Here is a 12,787-nt window from a genome sequence, read left to right as displayed (position 1 = left end):
AAGTAGGTTTTCCGAATGCATATGTTAAAAACCTGACAAATTAGTTTACCTGTTTTTACTTATGTAGACACATTTGTGTAATTAAAATTAACTATCTATGAAAAGTTTAATTTCACAGAAAAGTTTTCTATATGTATTACTGTACTTTTAAATTTATACTGAATAGGTCTAGTAAATTCACCAGTCACCTCGAATAAACAAACGCACACAGCTGTGGTGTGGCTTAGTGCACGTAAGAACACCAGCTGGCATGTGTTAAAACTGCAGCAGAAAGTCATGCCAGACAACAGAACCAATTACTGCTCGATGCAGCTAATCATTTGCCAAACACTGTTTACAAGCGGTGACTCCTGGATTTAAATATGTAGACTATAGTTGTAGATGCGTAATATTTATGTCATCGAAATTTGTTAAAAATAACAATGAATTAATAACAAAAAATAACCTGTTAATTAAAGCAAATCTTGGTTAATAGCATTTAAAACTAACAAGGTGTTAATTTTCACATACGACATATGGACTAGAAATTGTGTCCATTAAATCCAAGTCCGTTAAATTGAGGTCTGCAAAAGAGGGTTTACTGTCCTACATATTCTATAACCCAGCAAATTCCACTGTAGATAAGGCCCAAAAGAATACATACTTCACAACTGTATTTATATAAAATTCAAGACAGGCAAAACTCAACTATAGTGTTAGAAATCAAGTTAGGGGCTACATCTGGGCAGAAAGAACAGTTGTAAGGATTTGTAAGAAGCATGCAAGGGGCTTCCAGGATGTTATCAATATTATGGTTTGTGATCCAAGTAGAGGTCTCACAGATATTTCCTGATTTTGTTAAGTATTTTCGCCTAGTCTATTGCTTACCATTAATACTGTGTATAAGCTATATAGTCATGTACCACATAACGGCTAATATCAAACCACATATATGATGGTGGTCCCACAAGAAGAACCCCCAAGAAAACAGTGAATGGTTTAGTAAAAGCTTTTGCAGACTTCAACAAGTTCCTTAAAAAGTTTGAAAACATGGACCCCAACACTGAAAGGTTTTCATTAACAGAGAGGAATGTTCATAGCACATTTTCTGCTCACAAGCAAATCTATGATGGAAAAAAGCAAGCAAGTAAACCATCATGGACATATTCCTGAAAAGAATGACACCTCCTCAAGCAGAGCCTCAGGCAGGTCCTTCTGGAGATATTCCAGAAGAAGCTAAGTATTATTACAAAAGAGTCAAAAAGTTTTTTTAAATTTTAAAGTTTATAAAGTAAGAATGTTACAATAAGCTAAGGTTAATTTATTATTGAAGAAAAATATATTTTTTATAAATTTAGTGTAGCCTGAGTGTACAGTATGTATAAAATCTACAGTAGTGTACAATAATGTCCTAGGCCTTCACATGCACTCACCACTCACTCACTGACTCATCCTGAGCAACTTCCAGTCCTATAAGCTCCATTTACAGTAAGTGCCCTATACGGATATATCATTTTTTATCTTTTACACTGTATTTCTACTGTACCTTTCTATATTCAGATATGTTTATATACACAAATATTTACCATTGTGTTATAACTGCCTGTAGTATTCAGTACAGTAACATGCTGTACAGGTTTGTAGCCAAGGAGCAATAGGCTATCCCATATAGCCTAGGTGTGCAGTAGGCTACACCACCTAGGTTTGTCACTCCATGATGTTCCTACAATGATGACTCACCAAATGACATACTTCTCATAACGTATCTCAATTGTTCAACAAAACATGATTGTATATGCACATATTAAAAAGTTGTTAATTTCATTGTATTTAAATCTATACGCATAAAATATGCTGTGTAAGCATTTGTTTTATGCATTTTTTCTGTATGTGCCACACTTAAGCAAAAAAACCTTAATCTAATCAACAACGAAACAAGTCTAAATCCAGTTTACCTGTGCTTTTTTCTTTCCTGGAACACATACTTTCACATTTTTCCCTTTTACCAAAAGAGGTGTTGTTTCAATGTACTTCATGACTGCAGTAACTGCCTCCTTAAATTCCATTTTCAAGTAAGCCTAAAATAAAATGTATTATTAGTACAAAGAATCTAACTTGAAATTCTCTGCGTAACTTAATACTATTTTGTGGAACATAAAACTATGAAATTACCTCAAGTCCTGATTTTACCTCTTTTTGTTTTGCTAAAGTGTAGTTTGACCTTTAGGATGTTTTCACACATGAAATGGACCTTTAACCTTATAGAATTTCTATACCATTACCAAGATAAGAAGAGGGAAACAGGGATCCATGACAGGCTCATGGAACAATGAGAAATGGGAAGACAGGGCTCAATGAACAATCAATAAGGCAGGATCTGGTCTAGCTGCCTTAAGTCTGACTTTTTTTTTTTTAATCCTCACCCAAGGATATGTTTATTGATCTTAGAGAGATGGGGGGGGGGGGAGGGAAGAGAGAGAGAGAGAGAAACATTCATGTGAGAAAAACATCAATTGGTTGCCTCCCATACTCGTCCCAACCAGAAATGAAGCCCACAACTTAGGTATGTGCCCTGACTAGAAATCACAACCTTTATTGGGGAGTAGTGCATGGGATGATCCTCCAACCAAGCCACCAGGTGGGGTCTGTCACCTATTTTTATAAATAGTTTTTTTAAATACAGCCATGCTCATGCATCTATATATTATCTATGGCTGCTTTTGTACTACTCTGGCAGAGTTGAGTAGCTGCAATCCCATGGCACGCAAAGCCTAAAATTTATTATCTGGCCCTTTACAGAAAAAGTATACCAACCCCTGTTCTAAAATACATTAAGCAGTATTCTGGGAACTTGTTCATTTGAATCCAAATATTTACATAACTTTCAATTAAAAATTTATGTATATTAGATATGTACTAAAAGTAGCTACAAAATCTAATGTTTTTTTTTAAAGCAATAACTTTGTATTTTCAGAAAAGACTGAATGACTCACCTCCTTTCTATATGGAACAATCAGGACATCATTAACTTTTCCAAATGGTTGAAATAGTTTTCTAATATCTTCTTCAGTATAGCCATCCTCTGGTAATTCAGATATAAGAAGAACTGAACCATAATACAAAGGCTGGTCTTTCCGAAGCTATTTTTGGAATAAAAGAAAACTTAAAATAAGCCAAATTAATGCACAAAGTACAGTAATAATTCCCAATATAAATTCTTCTACCATTAATCTTATTCCTTTAAAGTCTCTTCTAAATACTTTAGCACAATAAAGAAATTTTTTTTCAATGCTAAAGTAAAGTAGTAAGAAATATGTCTTATATTTTACCACTCAAACCCAACAGTAGTAATGAGTTTATAGGTAACCAATCACGGATGCTCTTTTCTGTTTAGAAGCATTTTACAACAAACAAGACCGATGGAATGGTCCAAAACTATTAATATTTTACTGTATGAATCTGCATGGTTCATCACATCACTAAGGAAGCTGAAATTACAGCTTTGTGTTCTAATAACTGACAATAGCTTAATACTGTCTTAAAATCTTTTATAAAATCTTTATTGTTGCAAGTATTACAGATGTCCCCTTTTATTCCCCCATTGACCCCCCTCCCACCCCACTCCCACTCCCACCCCCACCCCAGGCCCAGGCCTTCACTGAACTACTGTTTGTGTCCATGGGTTATGCATATATGCATATAAGTTCTTTGGTTAATATCTTAATATCTTAATAATGCCCGACTGGAGATCGAACCTGCAACCCAGGTATGTACCTGGTGGGGAATAGAACCCATCCCGCTGTCTTTTGGTGTATGGGTTGACTCTCCAACCAACTGAGCCATGCCAGCCAGGGCAAGACTCACTGTTATAGCTTACTAACAGAGACAACAAAAACATTAATGTTGATGATGACTGCATGTATTTTCCCAATAAGATAGCAAAACTCATCATGATCTGCTTATATGGCTAGCCAAAAACACCAAAACGTTCTCACTTGTGATAGATCAAATGCCAAACCTCTAGGATTTGTAAACTATAAGATTTTTAATTATTGCACTTTTATTATATTCATAAGAAAAACCAATAAAATATTCCATACCGACAGATTTTAACATCATAATTTCAAACTTTTGGCAAAATGAAAATAAAAAAATTCAGACAACTCTGTTTCCTCTTTGTCATAATAGCAAATGTATGCACACACCTGCACTAACAAATTAAAGAACTACTGACCTTACGCTGGAGAGAAACAGCTTTATCAGACACCTGTTTACATTCTGATAAGGTGCCATCTTCAAGATTCTTTGATTTGTAACGAGTAGAATATCCTCCTAAATTTGCATCATTCTTTGTAGAGTTTATAGATTTAACTGATGGCTTTGATCCACTGCCAGTTTTAGGCTTTTGTGCTGGTAACTGTCCTTTATCAACTGCTTCAAAATGCTTCTGTTTATTGAATTCTGGCACATGCCCAGGTCGTTGTGCTACATCTTCTAATGCTCTTTTTCTATCTAGTGAAAAAGGATATAAATACTACTTTAATTGAAAAGAACTTAAGGTAGAAACATCTCATCACATTATAAAAAAAAGAATAATCCCTCAACTGCCTAAATATTTATCACATAGAGTGACTGTCAGGCCAAACAGGGAGCATACACAGACAAAAAATTCTTAGTCTTTAATTCTTCACTTAGAAGGCTTTTACATGAACTTCCTCTATTCAGTGAGCTTCTCTTACACCAGGGGTCCTCAAATTTTTGGTTTCTGTGTCCCTCTACACTCTGAAACACGAGGACCCCAAAAAGTTTTTGTGTTGAATTTATCAGTATTTACCATAAAATAAATTAAAATCATATTTTAAAAACATTTTATTATTCATTTAATAAACTCGTGTTAACATAAATAACATATTTTTATGAAACACTTGAATTCCCAAAACAAAAAAAATTAGATGAGTAGCAGCACTGAACATTTTCCCAAACACTTTAATGTTGGGCTTAAGAGAAGATGCCTATATTCTCCTATCTGTTTTTGCATGCATTCTGCTGGATACATTATTCTGGTTGAAATATAAAAAGAAGATCTTAGCTTCACATAGACATGCAGTTAGTTGAAAAAGGGAAGACCTCACAGACCTCTGAAAAGATCTCCAAGAATATATATATGTAATATATATAAGAGCTATTTCTGGAAAGATCACTAAACCAATTAACACCAGGTTGAAAACATGAATAATTTTTAAAAGTTTTAAAATTAATTCATAGAAGTTTATAATCAAGTATTAAGCAAACTGAGATGTTTGTATATCCTTGGTATTTAAAACTGATGTTGGGTAGATATATACACTCTTGCACATTTGTTCTAATAGTTAATAAAGGGAAGAAGAATAAACTAGGTTGAGATGTGAGTCAGATTTCATACAGCAATTCTAAAATTTAATAAAATAGAATAGTTCATTTCTTAAAGTTTAGAGCTGAGGAAAATAGCTCAAATGTCAACTTTTGTTAAATCTTGATAGTAATATGTAAGTCACCATTTCAAACTTATTAAAAGTATACAAATATAGCCCGGCCGGGCGTGGCTCCGCAGTTGAGCGTCGACCTGGGATCCGGGCGATTGGGGTTCGACTCCCAGTCAGGGCACATGCCAGGGTTGCGGGTTCAATCAATGACTCTCTCATCATTGATGTTTCTATCTCTCTCTCTCCCTCTCCATTCCTCTCTCTGAAATCAATAAAGATATATTTTTTTTAAAAAAGTATACAAATATAGCCCTAGCTTGTTTTCTCAGTGGTTAGAGCATCAGCTGGAGAACTGAAGGGTCCTGGGTTCAATTCCGGCCAAGGGCATATACCCTGGTTGCAGGCTCAATCCCCAGACCCAGGCGGGGTAAGTGCGGGAAGCAACCGATCGATGTGTCTCTTTCACATCAATGTTTCTTTCTCTCCCCCACTTGCACTCTCTCTGAAAAGCAATGGAAAAAATATATACTCAGGTGAGGATAAAACACATACACACACACACACACACACACACACACAAATATATATATAAAAATTCAAACAAACAGAAAAAACTTAAAAAATTTAGTCAAAATAAGTAGACTTATTCATGACCATAACTGTACCTGATGATCTCACTGATCTCCTTGATATCCTTTCAGGGCTAACTGATCGATAGCTTTTTGGACTACCTCTAAATGGATTTCTCATTCGATATGGTGAACGGGACCTGGATCTATATCTAGAAATGAAACGATGGCAAATTCTTGGACTTCGACTTCTTGGTCTATATATATAGCGTGTTGGGCTTCGGGATCGACGGAATCTGTGACTTGAGCTTGATCTCCTAGAATGTCTAGGACTGAGGGAATGAGAACGCCTTCTTGGAGTTTCATTTTCTTTTCTATTGCCTTCATTTCTACAAAGTACAAAAAAGACACACAAAATTCAGCAATTTAATGTAAATTTAAGCTATTTAAATGACAGAAGTACCTTCTTAAAAAGAGATTATTAATCATACCAAATTCTGATACTGTGTATTTATTAAAAACAAAAAACTTGTTTGTTATGATATAATTTAGCCTTGAGATAAATAAATAATCAGAACAGATGATCAGCTTCTAATGGCTTGAACTCCTCTGTTTTGCTAATTTACAGAAGAGTATCATCATCAATTTCTTGGGCTTTTCCTGTACCACATTTATATCCAAATATGTTTTGAAAGTATTCAGTTATATAAAAAATTTAGGACAAAAAAAAAAGAATTTAGGAATAATTTATATTAAGAAATGCTTTTCAACATTTTTTCCTAAAAGATTATGCTATCTACAAATATTCTTTGCCTGCTGTATACATGCACACTGAATAGGGAACCCCCCCTAGGGAATACAAAGCTTAATAAAACCATTCCCATCTTTCAAGGCATTTATTTGGTTAATCCTCACCAGAGGATAATTTTTTCCAATGATTTTTAGAGAAAATGGAAGAATGGAAGAGAGGGATGGATGGGGAGAGAAAGAGAGAGGCACATCAATTGGTTGCCTTCCGCACACACCCCAACTGGGGCGGGGATCAAACCTGCAACCCAGGTATGTGCCCTTGACCAGGAATAGAACCCAGGACCCTTCAGTCTGCAGGCTGATGCTCTAACCACTGAGCAACACCAGCCAGGGCAAGGCATTTATAATCCAAGAATCCACAAATATAAAATAATAGTAAAAGCATAAAGTATTTTGAGAAAAAGACTAAAAAGTAGAAGAGGAGAACTATAACATTTAAGCTGGGGTAATTAAAAGAGGACTCAATTAAAAACAATACCTTTTTTTAAAAAAGTACTTGCTTACTTCTAAAAATAAAATTTTACTTTTATTTATTTATTTATTTATTTATTTATTTATTTATTTATTTTAAATATATCTTTATTGATTTCAGAGAGAGGAAAGGAGAGGGAGAGAGAGAGACAGAAACATCAATGATGAGAGAGTCATTGATCGGCTGCAGCCCACAACCTGGGCATGTGCCCTGACTGGGAATCGAACCCTGATCACCTGGATCCTAGGTCGACGCTTAACCAATGAGCCACGCCCGGCCGGGCATAAAAATAAAATTTTACTTTTAAAATTTCAATAATATCCCTATTTAAAAATGTATCTTCCATGGTAACTGGGGGGGGGACAAGGGTGGAGGTGGAAGAAACATAGAGGGGATAAATGATGATGGGAAAAATAAAATATATTTTAAAAAATAATAATTACCTTCTTGATGGGAGGATCTCAGGATTCCAATCAGGGTACCTATTTTGAGAATAAATATTAATTAACAATCAAATAAGACTATAAGGCTCAACTGATCATTCCCTGCAATATATCTTTCTGTTCAAAACCTACATTTACATAGTAATTAATCGGTATATTAAAGTATGAAAATTTTCTTGGGAATGAAATATTTTTAGTGTCTAATTCAGAGATTTTCAACCAGTGCACTATAAAAAATTTTAAAACATGCAATACCTGACTATTTAGTCAGGGGCACTAATCGCATTTCCCTTAGAGTGTCAAAATTAAAAAAAGACAAGAGCCAAGACAACAATAGCTATCTGGCGTGAATGAATCAAAATTATACTTATTTTGTCAGAAAATTGCTGTTCTAATTCAATAAAGTATTATGTTAGTAGGCAATTCAGAGAAAAGAAATGGATTCCCCATAAAGGGTAAAGACTTTAAAATTTTTTTAAGTAGAGCATGAAGTACACATAAAAGAGGTACAAGATATAAGCTCAGGTAGGGGTTAAAAGAGGGAAGACACTTCACCTACTTCGCAGAACTCCAGGGGACACTATTCTACAAAATATAACATGAATGGTGCCCCTTACATTGTACCAAGTGGTCCTCACAGAGATACACCTAGCAGACGGAATCAGAAGAGAATTCACAGAAAAGGTTGCTTTTTAGGTAACCCTTAAAAACATCTATCAACAGAAACCAATCTGGCTGAAGTATGTAAATGATGAAAATGAACTATGAGGGGGAAAAACCTGGAAAGGTATCTCAGAGACAAACTGAAGGTCCTTGAAAACAGATAAAGGGGGTGCACATAAATAAAAGGCAATGGGGAACAAATACATTTCTAAAGTGAAGAAAATAATAGAAATGTTTTCAGAATCAGAAATAAATATCTGGAATTAGGAGGGAAGATGAGGGTTAAGATATTTAGAAATCAGACACATAGAAGCCACACTATAGTACTAAGAGTGAGAGACTAACACAGAATAAGAATTTGTAAGAAAAAAGAGGGTTGAGGACAGAATCTTCTGCACACCAACACTTAAGAGTACAACAGACAAAGATAAACCAATGAAAGATATTAAGGGGTATTCACAGAAAGGAAAAGTAGGAGGAACAGTAACATCGTAGAAACCTAATAAAAAGACATCTTCATCCTTAACTTTTCTAGAGAATGTGGATTCTAAAGGTTCATTGGAAATGGTGATTAAATAAAAGAATTAGAAACCACTAGTATTCAACAATATCATTTCACAGTAACCAAGAAGAGAGCCAGGTAAGGAAATGGAAGCAGTAAACTCTTTCAGCAGTCACCTGGCAGGAAAATAGTTAGGTCAAAACCTTAGTAAACGTAAAGTAGGCGTTTTTGTTGTTTAAAATACATTTTTATTAATTTTAGAGAAAGAGAGAGGGAGAGAAATTTCGATCGGCAGCCTCCTGCATGGCCCCCATCAGGGCTTGAACCTACCACACTGGCCTGGCTAAAGTAGTTTTTATTTATTGCTATTTGTCTCAGACATTGTTAGCAGGTTAACTTGACAGCAATTCTCAACTTTTTACCTTGCCTGCCTCTAATACAAAGGCTAATTAACAAAGCTAAATATTTGCTTTCCCAGCCTCCTTACAAGATAGGCAGTGATAGATTCTAACCAATGAGACATAGGTACAAAGCAGACTTCTGAGAAAGCTTTTGCTCCCTTCTTCTTGCTTTGAGGTGACAAACTATGAAGACAAAAAAAGCTAACTTTAGCCTGGCTGGGCGTGGCTCAACGGTTGAGTGTTGACATAGGATCCAGGCGATCGGGGTTCGATTCCTGGTCAGGGCACATGCCCGGGTTTGTGGCCTCGATCCCCAGTCGGGGGTGTGCAGGAGGCAGCCGGTCAATGACTCTCTCATCATTGATGTTTCTATCTTTCTCTCCCTCTCCTTTCCTCTCTCTGAAATCAATAAAGATATATATATTTTTAAAAAAGTTAACTTTAATTCAATGTGTCCATCACCTAGCATCAACAACTGTCAAAACATGCATACTAACGTTTCATCTACTCCTACACTTTTTAAAACTTTCCTTACTCTGTACCATCTAAGATCAACTTCTAATTTTGTGGTACAGTGTTTTAATTAACACCTTTGGAAACAAACAAAGTTGGATCTAAGTGTACGTGGCTCCCATTTAATGGCTGTGTATCTGAAAATCAGTTACTTAATTTGAGTAAGCCTTAACTTTCCTGGTTGTCAACACATGCAAGTTATTGAATTTCTAGAGCTTTCCAGTTTATGGTTTCATGAGAGCTTGAGGCCTATTACTCAAAAGTTGGTAATAGTGTTTAGTTCTTCACTAGGCTGACTGCTATAATGCATGTTCTTACCTCTGCTGCCCAGAGCAGAAAGATAAAACATATATATTATTCTGCAAGTAGAGTTTGGACTATCTATATATTGCCTATCTAGTTTAAAAATGTGTTTCAGAAGTATAATACTCCTTACATATGCTGTATAATATAATGGCTAAGAACAAGGACTTACGCTATTGACATTATCTGTGTCCCAACAGGATGTAATAAGCATACACATTAAAAATGTGACCAAAATGTTCAACCTGAGTTTAACGATAAGGAAACCACCTGAGAAAAGTACAGAATGTGGTAAATTCTACAAAACAATTTTCTTTGATGTTTCAAAAGAAGTCAAAATCATGAAAATATCCTCCTCAAAAATAAAGGCCACAGGGTGGACTGTTCTAGACTAAGAGACTGAATGCACGAATCTTGCTTTGAATCCTGAATTGGGCGTGTTAATGGGGGTGGGTGGAGAATAGGTATGAATAGTTATAAAAGGCATTTGGGAAACAGGAGAAGGCAGATGTTGAATTGAGCAGTGAATTGTCACAATATTTGCAATTTATTTTCAGATAGTTCAAAAAATGTATATATAATGATATAAAACAGATGTGGCAAATGTTAATAATTGGTGAATAAAGATAAAGAATATATATTTACTGACTTGTTGAGGGGGGAAAAAGGAGCAAAGATCCATGAGCTAGACAGACTAGTTGTGCCAATTATTTGTTGTGTGATAGTATGAAATTTACCTCACTGTGCCTCAGTTTTCTCACTGGTAAAATCACAAATAATCATTATAAATCAATCTCACAGAGTTGCTTTGAAGAGTAAATAAATTATGTAAAGCACTTAGAATAATGCCCCGCACACAATAAGAAAATAGATATTATTATTTATTTTTAATATTAAAACTATGATGCACTGCATCTTTTCTCAAGTTAACCAACCACTCTTGTGTATAGAAAGACCCAACAAAGACAGAAAATGAAAACAAAAGGAGTAAGAACGCAAAAATACATTAGTAAAGGAATGACTAAATAGATTAAGGTATATAAAACATAATGGAACACAACGAAGCTTAAGAAAAAAACAACAAAGAATAGAGTAGCATATAGTATTTGGCCATGGAAGAATTCCAAGCACCTAATCAAATTTAATTTATCTGTTAATTGTTTTTGTAGTGGAGAGAAAGCCATGAAGGAATTATTCAAGAAAATACAACTTGGGGGGGGGGACAAAAAGGGGGGGGGGGAAGAAAATACAACTTGAAAAAAGGTAAAAATGTAGGATAGACTATTAAAGTGGCAAGCATGGAGAGCCCATGCTTTAAAATATGTGCATGGAAAAAATAGGCCAATCTACAGAAAAGGCTTTAACAGGCATCTATGCCATTTGCTCTAGTAAATTAAAGTCAGTGCATGTAGCTAGAATCCTCTTACTAACATTAATGCCTACCTATAGCAAGTAACTCATTCCTACCTAAACCCCTTAGTAAATAACTCATTCCCACCTAAGTCTCTCACCTTCATAAAAATTAGACACCCCACTGGGTATCTGTGGGAAAACTTATAGCTTAGAGATTTTCCATTTACAGTGGTGGTCAGGCCTATCCAATTCAGGTAACAATTATCTCTATATGATAACCTATGTTTCTCTGCACAGCATCTATATAAGGAAGCAACTCCAATCTTCATTCTTAGTCTTTATGATTCAGGTAGGGTTTATGTCACACACAACGCCAGGAGTAGGCACATGGCAACAACTGACGTAGAATACCCTGTTCCCATAATCATTATAATTGGTTTAGAGATGGACGACTAACCCAAAGTAGACCAAAGGAGTCAAACCAAAGACTTCTGCAACACTCATGAGGAAAGAGGTGTTTACTTTTTTTTTTTTTAACTCTTGAAATTACTAGCTATGCAAGTCACTTAAGTCCAGAACTATGGGAGTCATTTTGCTCTGTGAAGAAAAGTGTGCCTGAGATCCCATGAGGCCAAAGCGAAAGAAAACTGCCAAGAAACCAAAATATTTCTCACACTTCAATTTTTGTTGAGCAGCCAATTCAGCTGTTTTGAAACTAGAACCACTCTTTAAGCTTCCCAGTTAAGTGAACTAATAAGTTCTCTTGCTTTGAAAACTACTTTGAGTTAGGTTCATCACTTACAACTAGAGTCCTAAATAATCTCAAAAAAATCTGGTGATGATTTCATAAAGAACAACAACAACAAAACAAACAGCTGCCACAGGTCCATTTGACCAAAACATATTACTGTAAGTCTAGTGACGAGGAACTTGACATTCAACTGTATCAAAATGTTTAATGACGCTAGGGAAAAACAATTTAATTTTGTGTTACTCCAAGGGACATAAGAGAACACTGTCAAAACCACACTTTTCACCTGCACTGGAAAAGGTCAGAGGATTTAAATAATCGATTTGAGGAACCAACAAACCTAGCCTGTTCATCTCCTACTTAAGGTTTATTCTGAAAATAGGTTCTAAGCCAGAAGAAAGCTTTAGACCTGAAATTAAATACTGGTGTTTGGGTTGAGTGGTTTTTAGTTATTTATCATGGGGTGTGGGTTTTTTTTGGGGGGGGGGGAGACAGGAGAAAGGAAGGCTATCTACTCTAAAATAGATAAACCATCCCAAGGAACACAAGCCAGGAAGGTATGAACC

At 35.4% G+C, this 12,787-nt stretch overlaps 1 protein-coding gene across 6 annotated transcripts in view; it reads right to left on the bottom strand.

Moving 5' to 3' along the window:
- Positions 1 to 12,787, bottom strand: part of ZNF638 (zinc finger protein 638) — a 107,685-nt gene that overhangs the window by 39,516 nt on the left and 55,382 nt on the right. For all 6 annotated transcript variants that reach the window (XM_081156943.1, XM_081156939.1, XM_081156940.1 and 3 more), the window contains 5 exons: positions 7,736 to 7,774; positions 6,107 to 6,399; positions 4,214 to 4,491; positions 2,973 to 3,119; positions 1,935 to 2,057 (listed from right to left, as the gene is read on the bottom strand). In XM_081156943.1, coding sequence (XP_081013069.1) covers positions 1,935 to 2,057; positions 2,973 to 3,119; positions 4,214 to 4,491; positions 6,107 to 6,191 — 633 coding nt within the window. In that variant the 5' untranslated portion in view covers positions 6,192 to 6,399; positions 7,736 to 7,774. The remainder of the gene's footprint in view (positions 1 to 1,934; positions 2,058 to 2,972; positions 3,120 to 4,213; positions 4,492 to 6,106; positions 6,400 to 7,735; positions 7,775 to 12,787) is intronic.

Source organism: Miniopterus schreibersii, assembly GCF_964146895.1.
Source record: "Miniopterus schreibersii genome assembly, chromosome: 13".
NCBI classification, from domain to species: domain Eukaryota; kingdom Metazoa; phylum Chordata; class Mammalia; order Chiroptera; family Miniopteridae; genus Miniopterus; species Miniopterus schreibersii.
The sequence above is the reverse complement of the archived record's forward strand: the minus strand, read 5'-3'. Positions and strand labels throughout refer to the sequence as shown.